This window comes from Otolemur garnettii, unplaced genomic scaffold (assembly GCF_000181295.1).
Source record: "Otolemur garnettii isolate 467f Iridium unplaced genomic scaffold, OtoGar3 scaffold00062, whole genome shotgun sequence".
In the NCBI taxonomy this organism is placed as follows: Eukaryota; Metazoa; Chordata; class Mammalia; order Primates; family Galagidae; genus Otolemur; species Otolemur garnettii.
In genome coordinates, this window is record NW_003852457.1 from 156537 (window position 1) to 170739 (window position 14203).

Below are 14203 nucleotides of genomic sequence, written 5' to 3' on the forward strand. Positions count from 1 at the left end.
GTTGGCAGTTATTTTCTTTCACCACACCTAGATGACATTTTCACTGGGTATAGAATTCTGGGTTGGCAGTTATTTTCTTTCACCACACCTAGATTACATTGTCACTGGCTTGTGGCTTCCTTTGCTACTGTTGAGAAGTCAGCTGTTGATCTGACTTGCTTTTTTGAAGGTACTATGTATTTTATTCTGTGACTGCTGTTTACCATATTCTCTTTGTGGTATTTGTTGTTTTGTTTTGTTTCTTTGTGTGACATATCATCATGGTATGTCTAGGAAAGAATTTATTTTTGTTCATCCTGTCTTCTATTCTTATTCTGGAATATTCTGTTTCTGGAAAAATCCTAGCCATTATCTAACCACATAGTGCTTCTCCTGCATTCTCTCTCACTTTCCTTCCAGGGCACTGATTAGACATGTTAAATAGCTCACTGTATCCTCTATTTTAATATCACTCAGAATCCTATCAGAAAAAAGATAACACACTCAACCTGGTTGATGTGACAAAAGGTTAATAGAAGAACTATTTGCCAAGGGCAAAGTTTAATGTGATTGATAAGGCACGGACTAGTCCCCTTGGGAATAGTAACAATGCTGAGTCATTACCACCTTCCAGACATAAAGGGGCAGGGAGTTGGTCCAGAACTGAGAGGGGATGTCGTTATGGAGAGGCCATAAGACAAAGGGACACAGCTGTCCTTTGGCCACAGCAGGGAGGGAGCCTGAGATATAAGACCCTGACTTCACTCCACTCCCATCTTCCATCCTTCCAATGTTTGCCATTAGCCAAATAAACTGGAAGCCAGAGAACAAGAGAGCCTCTTGATGCAGTCTGTATAGGTCCTGCAGTCTGTATAGGTCCTGGGGTACTGGGAATGACAGAGGCTAGATCCAAAGGGGCAAACAGAAAACTTGAGCACAATTTCTTACTTCTCTTCTGCTTTCCCATATTTGTGTCCTTAGTGCTGAATTCTGAATAATTTCTTTTGAGCTATCTTCCAGTTCACTAATTCTGCCTCGACCATGTGTAATCTGATGTTATATTTTTTCATTGAGTTTTTAACTTCAGATTTAATTATTTTTCATTTCTAAAATTTCTCTTTCTTTCTTTTTCTAATCTGCTGTTATTATTTGTAGAACCAATTCCCTGGAGACATTTTTAAGCTTATCTTTTATTTCTTTATTCATAATCAAATAATTGCTTTATACTTCATGTCTGATGGTTCTAATTACTGGGCACTGATTATCTGCTGTTCTTGCTGAATGTCACCTATGGAGTCTTGCTTCTTTGCATGTCTGATTATCTTTGTCTATGTTCTGAATGTTGTTTTGTTTTGTTTTTTTAAGGGGGAATGGGAATAATTCAAGGCCTATAATGAAAGTATTTTCCTCCACAGGGAATTTGCGTTTGCCCCTGCCAACCACCTAAGGCCACTTGAGCCCGAGACTATCTTAAGCCAAATCCAATGCCTGAGATCCCCTAGATGTCCCCAGGCAATTCAAATGTGCCCAGGTTTGGGCACTTCTATCTCCTTGACCCCTAAGAGGGTCTCCTATTAGATTAACCATCTCTCCAAGTCTCTGAGCTTCAATGTCTGCCCCTTAATCCCCAGCCTGTCAAAACAAAGGATTTGATTTTCCAAGACTGTCACATGCCCTCAAGGCATCAGTAGTTCTCATGTCCCCTACCTCTCAGGGTCATCATGTTCCCCACACATTGGCTTTGCCATTCCTATAGTCTTATCATCTCTGTAACACTTTGATAGGACCCTTGTTTATATTTTATGCAGCCTTTTTTAGTGGTTTTCAATGGATGAACTTATTCAGATAACTTAGTGCACCATTACTAGAAGACAGGAGTCTTCTCATTTCTTTATTTTTAACAGATTTATTGAGATATAATTCACATACTGTACAATTTGCCCATTTAAAGCATATAACTTAATGATTTTGGTATATCACATTATTTTTTTATTTGTAGTAAAATATGTATAACATAAAATTTGCCATTTCAACTACTTTTAAGTGTACAACTCAGTGGCATTAATTATATTTACAAGTGTTGCACAACTACCACCACTATCTAATTCTAAAAGTTTATCACTCCAAACAGAAACTCTGTAACCATTAAACAATCACTCCCCACTCTCCCCTCTCCCTAGCCCCTGATAACCTCTTGTCTTTAGAATTTGACTGTTCTAGATATTTCATAGATGTTTCAGGTACGTAGAACCATATGACATTTGTCCTTTGGGGTCTGGATTCTCTCCATTGGCATGTTTTCAAGGGTCATCCAGGCTACAGCACGTTTCAGAACTTCATTCCTTTTTCTGGCTGAGTACTATTCCATTGAATGTACAGACAACATTCTGTTTATCCATTTATCTGCTGGTGGACACTTGGTTTGTTTCTACCTTTTAGCCGCTGTGAACAACACTGCTGTCAACATTGGTATCCATGTCTGTGTGGGAGTCCCTTCTCTCAGTTATTTTGGGTGTATCTCTAGGAGTGATGTTGCCAGCCATATGGTAGTAGTATGCTCAGCATGTTGAGGAGGAGCAGCCATACGTCTTCCCCAACAGCTGCACCATTTCAGATCTCCACCAGCAAAGTACGAGGGCTTCAGCTTCTCCACATCCTCACCAACACTTGTTATTTTTCATTTTTGGACTACAGCCATCCTAGTAGGTGTGAAGTGACATATTGTGGTTTTGATTTGCATTTCCCTGATGACAAATGATGTTGAGCAGCTTTTCGTGTGCCTTTTGGCCATTTGTGTATCCTTTTTGGAGAAATGTTTATTTAAGCCCTTTCTCTATTTTTGAATTGGGTTGGTTATCTTTTTGTTGTGAGTTGTGGCTCCTATTCCTTCTTAAACCCACTTGAATCTAACTTTCTCCACTACCACTATAATAAAACCCTTCTTGTCAAGGTCGCCAGTACCCTCACATTGCTAAGTCTAATGGTCAGTTCTCTGTCCCCACCAAACATGACCTGTCAGCAGAATCTGACCCAACTGGTTAGCCTCCCCTCCTGGGAACACTTTCCTGCTCCTGCTTCCAGGACCCCTTGCCTCCCTGGCTGCTCCTGCTCAGTCTCCTGTGTCGCCTTCTCCTCATCTCTCTGTTTCTTGGCCCTGGGAGGTTAAGGGACTTGCCCAAAGTCACACAGCAGCACAAGATAGAGTGAGGATTTGAGCCTACACCCTTCTGTGCCAAGGCCCACTCTTTCTAGGTGGTTGAAGACTACACCTTGGAATCTCCTAGAGTCCTCTGAACTGTTGTGCCCACCCAGCCATGGGTCAAATGGGCCTAGCTTCCCAGAGCCTTAAGGATGGGGGCTCTGACTCTATCTTAAAGCACGTGTGGGGGTCATTCAGCCACCCCACTACAATCCTCCTATTCCCCACCCCATCACTCCAGGATACCTCCTGCCCCACAAGCACCCTTACCCATCAGTCAGTCCCAAAGACCATTTAGGTCAGAAGACAGCTATGGTCACCAATATCTCAGGGCATCCCTTCTGTTCCCTACCCAGGCAAAAAGACCACAGCACTGCACACACCTGACTGCCAGTCCTGTCCCCAGCCATGAGGCAGGGCCTTGATCAAAGCAAGCCTTCTTTCTCTGGTCCTCAGTCTCCCCATCTGCAAAATGGGCATGGGGATACTGTACAGACTACAAGCTCCATGCACATATTGTGGTGAAGCAGGTTGGGAGGGAGGAGCTGGACCCCAGCAAGCCCAGGACTAGGAGGGAGGAGTGGTCAAGGAAGGCTTCTAGAAAGAGGTGACTTTGTGCTGAGTCCTAAAGACTGAGTGGGAATTAGCCAGTGATGGAATGCTTTAGGCATAAGGTCTGTGGGTGTGGAGGCCCTGAGGCAGGAGAGGACATAGAAAGTCAGGCAAAGCTGTAGGCCAGAGAGCCTGGGGTGGGGGTGGTGGCTTTACGGAGGGCTAGAGCTCTGGCTGCAGTGCCTGGGAGCAGTGGAAGGTGACAAGCAGTTTTTCAGTGAGTACAGAGTGCGCCTAATCTGGGTGAAGAGGAGAAGGGGAGATCTTAAAACTGGAAAGACTCAGGAAGCAGCTGGTGTGGTCAAGAGATAGGCGCAGGAACCAGGGGCCACCCATCCCCAGGCCACTCCTGTCCAGCCCTATCCCCATTCCCCTTCCCCACCAGCCCACAGAGCTCTTATCCACCCCTTAGTCCCCACCCACCAGGGTCCAGCTCAGGACCCAGTCCCTGCCCCAGGCTCCTGCTCCCAGCACCCATGTCATGTGGCCTGCTGTCTTGGCTGAGCCAGGCAGGCCCAAGCTCAGCCCCACCCTCAATGACCGTCTCTACCCACAGCAATGCCTTCCAGTTGTGGAAGGCTCTGGGGACCGAGCAGCCGGTGAGCCACTTAGTACTGGCCATACTGCTGGCCTGGCTGCAGCAACGGCCCCTGCCTACCAGTGCTAGTGACAGTGGCAACAGGGAGAAGACCTACCTGCGCTCTCTGGCCGTGAGTGTCTGCTGCCACCCCTGGGCCCTGACTCAGTCTATGTTCAGACTTGAGCACCCACTATGTGCCAGACCACAGAAAGGGGAGCTCCACGTCCAGGCTACAGAAGCCCAGCCTGGCCCCAGTCTGGAGGAAACAGCATTGGGGCAGCCCAGGGGAGTGATTGCACAGGCCCTGGGCCCAGCCCCCACTTCCTGCCAAGGCTCCACCCCTTCTGTGAATCAGGATGGTGAATCAGTCCCAGGGTGCTGGGAAGAGGTCAGTCATGTGGTCATCTTCGGAGGAGGGCTTCAGATAGAGGGAAGGACATGAGAGACTTGAAGCCCCACCCCCATGCCTAGGCTGGGGGCAGGGAGTCCTAAGGTCTGCCTCCTACAGCTCACCTCCTGTAGGAGTCCACACACAGCTCTCCTCACAGTCCCAACCCTGCTTGCATGCCCGCAGAGCAAGGAGCTCACCTCCTAAGGCAGCCTCATCTGGCCCCCGTGGCTGGACTCTGCCAAGGCAGCACTTATGCCTCCAACCCTGTTTGGAACTTTCTAGGCTGAGTCCTTACCCCCAAAGTCCCCTGAGCAGAGGCCCAGAGCCCATAGCTGCCCCCCTCCTGGAGCCCCCAGACAGGTTGCTACCTACATCGGGGTGTGGTGATGACTGAACAAAGACAGCAAGAGGGAGCATTCCTCCCCCACCCCAACTCCCACCTCAGCAAAGCAGGGCAGGGGTCAGACCACCTGGGTGGCAGCAGGGTGGCCCTCCCCGCAGCACTGCCCTGCCTTATCCTTCTCAGTGCTGCCCCCATCCGGAGACTAAAGGCCACTGCACCACAGGGCAGGCCTTGGGCCTGGAGGCTGTGGCTGACGCTGCCCTCCAGGGACTTTGTCATGTGTCAGGCACATTGCTGAGTGGGGGGGACAGTGGGACCCAGTGGCAGGATGTCACCTTCAGGGCAACAAAGTAGAGGGGCAAGACACCAAGCCGCTAACCCCGCAGACAGTAGCCAAGTGCAGAGCAGACGGCAGTCCCTGGGCTGTGGCAGGAGGTCTGCAGGGGGTGGGTCAGGCCACATCCGAAGAAGACAGCAGGGAGGAGGCTCTGTCAAGCAGTGGGTGACCACAGTGGCATGTCCAGAAAACGCCAGAAAGGGCCAGGCCCTGAGGTGAGGGATATCGTCTGGGCACCTGACTTGAGTTTTGCACCCCAGTCCATTAGTGGGTGGGAGCCTCACCCCACCCATCCTGCCTCCGCAGGCCATGAACACGCTGCACGAGCTGCAGTTTGCCCGGGAGTTCAAGAACGCAGTGCAGGAGGCCTACCCCCAGCTCCTGCTAGCCCTTGTCACACAGATGCACTACATCCTGGAGCTGGACCTGCCCCCAGAGACCCCGCCCAGGGAGCCAGCCCAAGAGGCAGCCCCACCTGGCCCCCAGAGGTAAGGCCCCCTGCGCTACAGGAATGCCCAGACAAAGACAGAGCCTTTAGGGCTGAGTAAGACCCTGGGAACTCATGGCCTCAAGCAAGTCTGAAGTCAAGTTGACAGCAGGGCATGCCCCTCTGAGGGGAGGTCCTCCCCGGCTTCCTCCTGCTCTGCTGTCTCCCAGCAATCTTGGGTGTTCCTCGGCATGAAGCCCCATTGTCACCTGACTTTCTCCTTTGTGTGCCTGTGTCTCAATTTTCCCTTTTGACAAGAACACTGGTGACTAGATTAGGGCCCACCCTAATGACCTCATATCAACTTTATGACATCTGCAAAGACCTTATCTCCAAATAAGTACCTGTGATTGACTTCTAGGGGGACACAGTTCAACCCCAGTCATGACCCCAAACACTGTCCAGGGCCAGGGTCAGTATGGACAGCCAAAAGAGCGAACATGTCCTAGCCACTCATCACCTAAGGCAGAGACAGTGTCACTACCATACAGGGATCACTCAGGGGCAGAACTTGCAGACAGGAGCCATCCAATGCACCAAGTCTTACCCCAGTATACTCCTCATAAAGATTCTCAAGAAGAATGTCATCTTCCCATTTCAAAGATGAGTCAATGAGGCTCAGAGTAGGTCATGGCTTCCCCTGAGCCACACAGCATGACCGTGTGAAGCTGGCCTTGACAGCAAGGCCCCCACAAGCCATTACATTACAGGTGCAGACACCTTTCCGGGTCGCCTCGAGCATTTCACTGGACCCTAGCATGTGTTTGTGCTGACCTCATGGATGGTCACCCGCCCCATCTGCCATATTCAGGCCACAGTAAAGCTGAATGCTTTCATCTTCCCTCTGCACCAGCTCACATTTCCAGAACTCCAACAAGCAAAGTCTTTAAAAACCACTGGGGCCAACTCTTCTCATTTGTTTGTATTATGATGTGCTTCACGCAATTTGTCAGTTTTAACAGCTCTCCCCAAGGCAAATGACTAAAAAAAAGTCACTTCTTCTCATCTTGCCCCTGAATTCAAATGTGCATAAAGTTCCTTTTTTATTCAGATCAACCATGCAAAATGCATGAATCTTCCCTAATAAGCTAATAAACGTTCTCCGCCCTGAGCGTGGGAGGGTTAGGAGAGAGCGGCAGGAATCCTCCCGCTTCTCTCCCTCCTGGATGTTTCTCCCCGGAACCTCCACCTCTCCCACAGGCCTGTGGTCACCTGTGACCTTGCTTAGGTGACCCCAAGACAGCAGATAGCAGCAGCACCACCACTCGGGGCTCCCCCAGCAAGTCACCATCTCACATCTGTTGGATGTGAGCATTTACCTGCCTGACTGCCTGCACCGAGACCAGAAGATGCTGGGGAGCAAGGACACCGTCTGTCTCTCTCAGGCTCCCCCCACCACAGCAGGGGCGTCTGTCTCTCTTGGACTCCCCCCTCCGTATATTGGGGGCATCTGTCTGTCGCTTAGCCGCCACTATCCAGCAGGGGCATCTGTCTCTCTCAGGCTCCCCCCACCACAGCAAGGGCCTCTATCTCTCTCGGGCTTCCCCCCCCCATATCGGGGGGCATCTGTCTGTCGCTTAGCCGCCACTATCCAGCAAGGGCATCTGTCTCTCTCAAGCTCCCTCATGGGGGGAGGGCATCTGTCTGTCTGTCTCGAGCTCCCCCATAGAGCAGGGGCATCTGTTGTCACCCGAGCTCCCCCACACAGCAGAGACATCTGTCTGTTGCTCCCAAGGCCTGAGTCACTTTGTGACCAAGCCTGGCTGGAGATGTCCATGCCCAGCATCTTTTCGCACCACCACCCCTTCTCACCATCACCCCGGGGTGCACAGCCACAGCAGCTGGAAAAACTCTCCCCTAGACATGGTCCTCTGCTTCTAATTGCCCCCCCCTTGGGTCACATGTCCAGCTCAGAGCCAATTATCTTGACCACAGGTGCCTGTGAGGCTCTGATTGGCCAGGCCTGGCTCCCCTGCCCTGGCTGGAGTGGCACTGGGCCAGGGCATCTCTTCCCTGCCCAGGGGACCTAGGTGCTGGGCAGGCGACAGTGGCCACACCAGCCGTCAGGGTAGGTGGGAGGCTGGGTTTGTCAGAGCAGTATCACCCAGGTGTGTGGTGGTGCCCCAGGACCTGACAGGCTGTTGTGACTCCGTCCGGGAAACAGGGGCTGAAGGGATCGGGACATCCCCTGCTGAGACATCCACTGTCTCTGTGCGTGCCCCCAGAAAGGTGGAGTTGGCACAGGACCAGGGCAGTCTGGGAAATCTCCAGGCATGGTGGTACTAGGCCTGAGCACCTGAGGGTGCTGATGTCCTGCTCAGCTAGGCCAGCTCCTGGGACCAACCAGTGGGGACTGGGCCAGACACTTGCCTCCTTGCTGTCAGCCCTGCCTGATGGGCCCTCCCTCTGATTTGCTCCTCTCACTAGCAAAGCCCTTTTCCTCTGAGACTTGACCCGTAGGGGTCAGTTCTTAGCTGGGTCTTCTCCAGCCAATTGCCCTCCTGTCCACAAAGGACTTCTTGTTCTCCCACTTCACCCAATGTGGGTGTCACTCTCTAGTTCTCACGGGGCACCTTGCTTCTCTTTATTTCAAGGACAATCCACATCCTCACTCTCGGTCATCTTCAGGGTTTCCCTCTGGCCCTGGGCCAACGGGCAAAGGCTTGTAATAGAATGAGGAGGAAGAGGCCGGGCGAGGTGGCTCATGCCTGTAATCCCAGCATTCTGGGAGGCCAAGGGGCAGATCTCCTGAGCTCACAGATTTGAGACCAGCCTGAGCAAGTGCAAGACCTTGTCTCTAAAAAATAGCCGGGCGTTGTCCAGGCACCTGTAGTTCCAGGTATTCGGGAAGCTGTGGCAAGAGAATCACTTATGCCCAAGAGTTTGAGACTGCTATTAGCTCTGATGCTACGGCACTCTACCAAGGGTGACAAAGTGAGACTCTGTCTCAAAAAAAAAAAGAAAAGAAAAGAAAGAAAGAGGAGTGGGGAGCTCATACCCATTAGGATGACAACTATCAAAAAAAAAAAAAAAGAAAAGGAAAGAAATGTTGGCAAAGATGTGGAGAAACTGGAACCCTTGTGAACTGCTAGTGAGAGGTTCCTTAAGAAATTAAATACAGAATTACCATATGACTCAAAAATTCCACTTCTGACTTTATACTCAAAAGAATTGCAAGCAGGCACCTGGAACAGGTATTGGCACTCCCTTGCTCATAGCAGCTTGGAAGCTGGTGGAAGCAGGTGAAAGCAAGCCAGCTGCCCACCAATGGATGACCACACAGACAAGACGCACTGTGCACACACAATGGAACATTATCCAACCTTAAAAAGAAAGGAAATTCTGACACAGGCTATGTCACGGATGAAGCTGGAGGGTGTTCTGACAAGTGAAACCAGCCGGTCACAAAAGAGCAAAGACTGTATGATTCCATTTACATGAGGTCCCTAGAAAAGTCAAATTCATTGACAAAAAGTAGAATGGTGGGTGTCAGGGGCCAGAGGAGGAGGGAATGGGAGTGAGTATTTAATGGGGTTCAGTCTGGGAAGATGAAATGGTTCTGGAGACGGATGGTGGTGATGTTGGTACAATATTATGAATGTGCTAATGTCACTGAACTGTGCACTTAAAATGGTCAACTATATGCAATGAGTATTTTACCACGATTTGAAACACAGTAAAAGCAGAAGAGGCAGAGACAGTGGCTAGGGTGGGGAGACGACAGAGGTGAGAGGCTGGGGTCTGACCGGCCTCAGGGAGCAAATGGCTTCCCCATCTTTCTCAGGAGCCTTTGTCCTCTGCAGGGTCAGGGCTGGGGAAGGGGAGTTGGTTGAGTATAGGGCAGCATCACGGGGATGCCCAAGTATCCAAGAGACTGAAGGAAGGGCACGGCTTTGGCACCAGGAGGAACAGAGGATAGTCCCTCTGCGGCAGGGTGTGGGCCTGAGGAGCTCCATCTTCTTCCACCTCAGGCGCCCTGTGGATTTTGGGTGACACATGTTCCTGGGCACGGCTCAGGGGTCACACTCTAGGGTGGTTTTCCATTTTTGGAATCTGCAGGGGAGTGTGATTCACCCCGAGTTTGGGCAGGGATTCTCAAGAGTGCTCAAATCAGCTGGATGTTATCTTTCTGGAGCCCTGCTATGGCTGCAGGGACACAGCAATCCTGAAGGACAAGGAATCCTGAGGCCGCAGGACCAGAGCTTCCCGACTCCCCACAGTGAGCAAAGTCCCTTCCAAAAACCATCATCATTTTATGACTAAGGCCAGTGACCTGGAAAATGCTGCCTCTTTCTATGGCACAGCTTAGGGCAGAGGACAAGCCAGCCGGCATTTGGATTGGCATCACTGGGGACTTTCACAAAATGGCATTTCATGTCTTGATGCTCAGTTTTGCAAATCTGTTTGCCTGGTCCAAGCTGACACCTCCTTCCAGGATATGCTGACACATCCAGGGCAGTGTACTCACAGCAACCAGGCAGGGTTGCCGGAACAGGGACAAGCTGGCCGGCCAGGGCTGCACTCCCCAGCCTGCAGTCTCAGTTTTTCTGCCTGTGTCCCAGGACTGCACTCAGTGCCTGGGGCAGTGCCAGACCTGACAGTGACATTGATGTATAAGTTTGGAGCCAGGGCCCGGCTTGACCCCACTTCTGTGGCCTTGGCCAGTCTGTATGATAGGACACATCCCCTCTATAGACTGCTCCTTGCTTTGTGGCACTGGAGTGGCAGTAAAGAGCTGCCTGAAACAGGACAGGTGAGCACCTAGCATGACTACACCATCTGCCATCTATGCTGTTCTTTCTCCATCACACACATGCGTGGCTATTGCAACAGGTTTCTCCGTGTCTTCTGAGAGCAGGGGTCCCACCCCGTGAGTCACATATGGACCCTACTCTGGGTTCCTCACTGCCATACACCCAGCCCCTACTCCCTCCCGGCTGCTCCCCTCCGCACTCCTCACCCTCATCTATGAGTCACTACCCCTGAAGCTCAGCCTGATCCTCTCCATCTTATGACTTGGGAGATCACTGGTCCCCAGATAGCTCCACAGCTGTCTCTGGCCTGTTAATCCAGCTGCAGGTGCAAGCACCGCCTCCTCTCTGAGGCTCCATGAGCACCTCACCAGGTGCCGAACGCACGCTGAGTCTCACACAATGACTGGTCCTTCTGCTCCTGTCTTGGCCAAGCAAGGCCCAAGGTCTGGGTGGGCTCATGCTGCTCCCCTCCATGTCCTAGGCCCCAACTTCTCATGTTGAATGAGGGCAAGGATGAGCCAGCCACAGGGAGATATCAGGACATCACACCCTGGAGCCAGGGCAGGAGCTGGAAGACACCTTTCTATTTGGGGCACTGGGTGACCTTCCCAGGTGCAGGAGAGGCCCAGATAGCTGCTCATGGCCGTGGGCAGACCCTACCCCCCTCTTCTTGACCACAGCACATCACTAGAGGCACTGAAGAGCCTGCTGTCCACCACAGGACACTGGCATGACTTCGCCCATCTGGAGCTGCAGGGCGCCTGGAAGCTCTTTGACACCATCCACACCTACCCGAAGGGTGTGTGCCTCCTCGCCAGGTATGGGTAGGGTGAAGGCAGGCGGCGGGAGCCTCAGGGTCTGGAGTATGGACAGCAGTGATGAAGCTTGGGGCCTCTGCAGCAACTCTCAGGCCCCTGGGCCTGCCCGTGAACACCACCACTGGGACTCACACACACGCACACAGCCGCCTCCAGGTGACTTCCCCCAGCCCTCACCCTAGCCTGGACCTCCTAGGGACCAAGGGCTGTACTTGGCTCTCTGTGTCCCCCAGTGTCGAGCCCAGGACTGGCTCATGATGGGCAGCCAGGGGACGGGAGGGGCATGGAAACAGGCTCAAAGAGTTGCCTGTCCACAGCAGGACGCTCCTGACCACTGACCCCCTAGGTTGGGTGGTGATGGGAGGGTGGGCTCAGGGCAGTGACCACAAGCCCAGGCCCTGTCCCCCAGGGCCATGGTGCAGAGCCACTGCAAGCAGATCAAGGCAGTGCTCAACCAGCTGTTGCCCAGCCTGCGGAGCCCCCAGGAGCGGGAGAGGAAGGCGGCCATCCTTATCCTCACTGAGGTAGGAGTGTAGTGGGCCTAAGCCCCTTCCTCTAACTTCCTAACACCCAGCAGAACCCACAACAGATCCTGCCCCAAGCTGGCAGACCCCTTACAGCCCAGCCTCCCTGCTCTGGGCTCTGCATGGTGGCCAACATCCTGGGCTCCTGGCTTTTCTCCCAGCTCTCAGGCCCCTCTTAGCCTGCAGCCTCAGGGAAACTGCCGCTCTGCTCCTCCCTCACTGGCACAACCTCTGTAGAGTTAAAGCAGCACTGACGATTCAAGCAGACCTGCGCTCAAATTTCAGCCCCATTCTTCAGGGGTGGAAGTTTCTATTCCCTGGGGATAGGAGTGGGGAGGAGAAGGTCGGAGCCGGCCACACACTGCAAAGTGGCTTTCTTTGCAGCTGCTAGCTCTGAGCAGTGGCAGGGCTGCAGGCAGAGTGTGTCCTCTGCATACTGACACCAGTCAGGGGAACCCAAGTCAGCCTTGTGCTGCCCCACCCCTCCAGCAGGGTTGCCTGGGCTCCCCTCCTAAGGCTTTATCCCCCAGTATCGCCTGAGCCAGGCTACTGACATAAGTTGGCCCCAGCCTTGCTCTGTGACCTTAGGTGAGGCCTAATGCCTTTCTGGGCCTCAGTTTCCCCAGATGTATACTGAAAGTTTGGACTAGGTAGGTTTCAAGTACCGGTTAACTAAGATACCCAGAGGGTACTGAACACCCACCCTCCCCAGTCCTCACCCAGACCCTGGTCCTCGAACCCCACCCCTCAACACGGAGACAGGTTCCCCAGAAAGGGTACTAAATGTGACCATCTGCCTCCTGGCCCCCCCGCCCCCAGTTCCTCTACAGCCCTGCCCTCCTGGAGGTCCTCCCCCAACAGGCTGCTCTGACAGTGCTGGGACGAGGCCTTAGGGACCCCAGCTGTGAGGTCCGTGTGCTGAGCCTGCAGGGCCTGGGGAACATCCTCTTCTGCCCCGAGAAGGTAAGGGCCTCAAGGCGCATGGCTGGTGCACATCCCCCACTCCACAGAGCAGCCAGGTGCTCCAGTGTGGACGAGGCCACTGATCGGGAACCCCAGCTCTGGTACCACTTCAGTGTGGCTTAGGACTCCCCACTCCACCTCTCTGAGCCTCAGTTTCCTCATCTATAAAATAGGGCAGGTTATAGGAGGGGTGGAAGTTTCTATTCCCTGGGGACAGTCTCCTCCACACACACCAGGGAGCTGCCAGATGACCCCCAAGCCTGGCCCAGAGGGAGCTTCCTTTGCAGCTCCTGCGGGTGGGCCCCCATGTTGTTGTTGACTTGTCTGTCCACTCCCAGCCAATCTCACCTGTCACCACAACAACCACACCCCATAATGAGCAGCTGGGGAAGAGAAAGGCCAGAATGCTGCCTTTGCGGGTCTGGCCTTACGCCACCCACGGCTCCAGTTCCTGACACAGCCCCTCCTGTGGGGACCTGTCCACACTCCAGCACCTTCCAACAGACAGAATTCCAGCTCTCTGGCCCTCAGAGTGCATGTCTGTAAAGTGGCAGTGGTGACGGCACCTGCTTGGTGGTAGGCAAGTGAAGGGGGCTGCACTGAGGCCAGTCCCTGCCATTCCTGAGCCATTTGCTCACCAGCAGCAACCTTTGATGCCTGGATCTGTGTGGGTCCTTCCAGGAGCTAACTCTATAATGAAAGGTCAAGTTAGAGACAGATTCTCTCATCTAATCAGGAAGTGTAGCCCCTTTGGGTGTGGCTCCTCTCATCTACCCCAGGGTCTGCATTAAGACCCCAGAGGAAGATGACATGCTCAGTCCCTGGTTCTATTGCTATTGGAGGAGGCTGTGTGAACATGAAGTTTATCAGGCCTTGTGGGGCAAAGTGTTATTGTGGGAAGGCCACAGAAGGGATGGCCTCAAAATAGATCCTAAAGCCATTTATTTTCCCATCAGTCTAGTTCGCCCCAATTCAGTTTGACTCACAGTTCTTGAAATGGTTAAGAGGAGAGACCCATTAGGGCTGCAGCAGCCAGCAAAACCTTTTGCAAAACACGTGATACATAGTAGGTGCTTAATAAAGGGGGGCAGAGACTAGATACAACATCCTTATTGATCTGTCCACCCACCCATCCATTCCTCCACCCACCCATCCATTCCTCCACCCACCCATCCGTCCACTTACCCATCCATTCCTCCACCCACCTATCCATCCA

The 14203-nt window shown here is 52.6% G+C and overlaps 1 protein-coding gene across 1 annotated transcript in view; it reads left to right on the forward strand.

Moving 5' to 3' along the window:
• The window catches only part of MROH5 (maestro heat like repeat family member 5), a 65682-nt gene that overhangs the window by 46125 nt on the left and 5354 nt on the right, over positions 1 to 14203 (forward strand). The window contains exons 20-25 of the mRNA XM_012806998.1: positions 4347 to 4500; positions 5748 to 5929; positions 11002 to 11007; positions 11363 to 11500; positions 11910 to 12024; positions 12844 to 12987. Coding sequence (XP_012662452.1) covers positions 4347 to 4500; positions 5748 to 5929; positions 11002 to 11007; positions 11363 to 11500; positions 11910 to 12024; positions 12844 to 12987 — 739 coding nt within the window. The remainder of the gene's footprint in view (positions 1 to 4346; positions 4501 to 5747; positions 5930 to 11001; positions 11008 to 11362; positions 11501 to 11909; positions 12025 to 12843; positions 12988 to 14203) is intronic.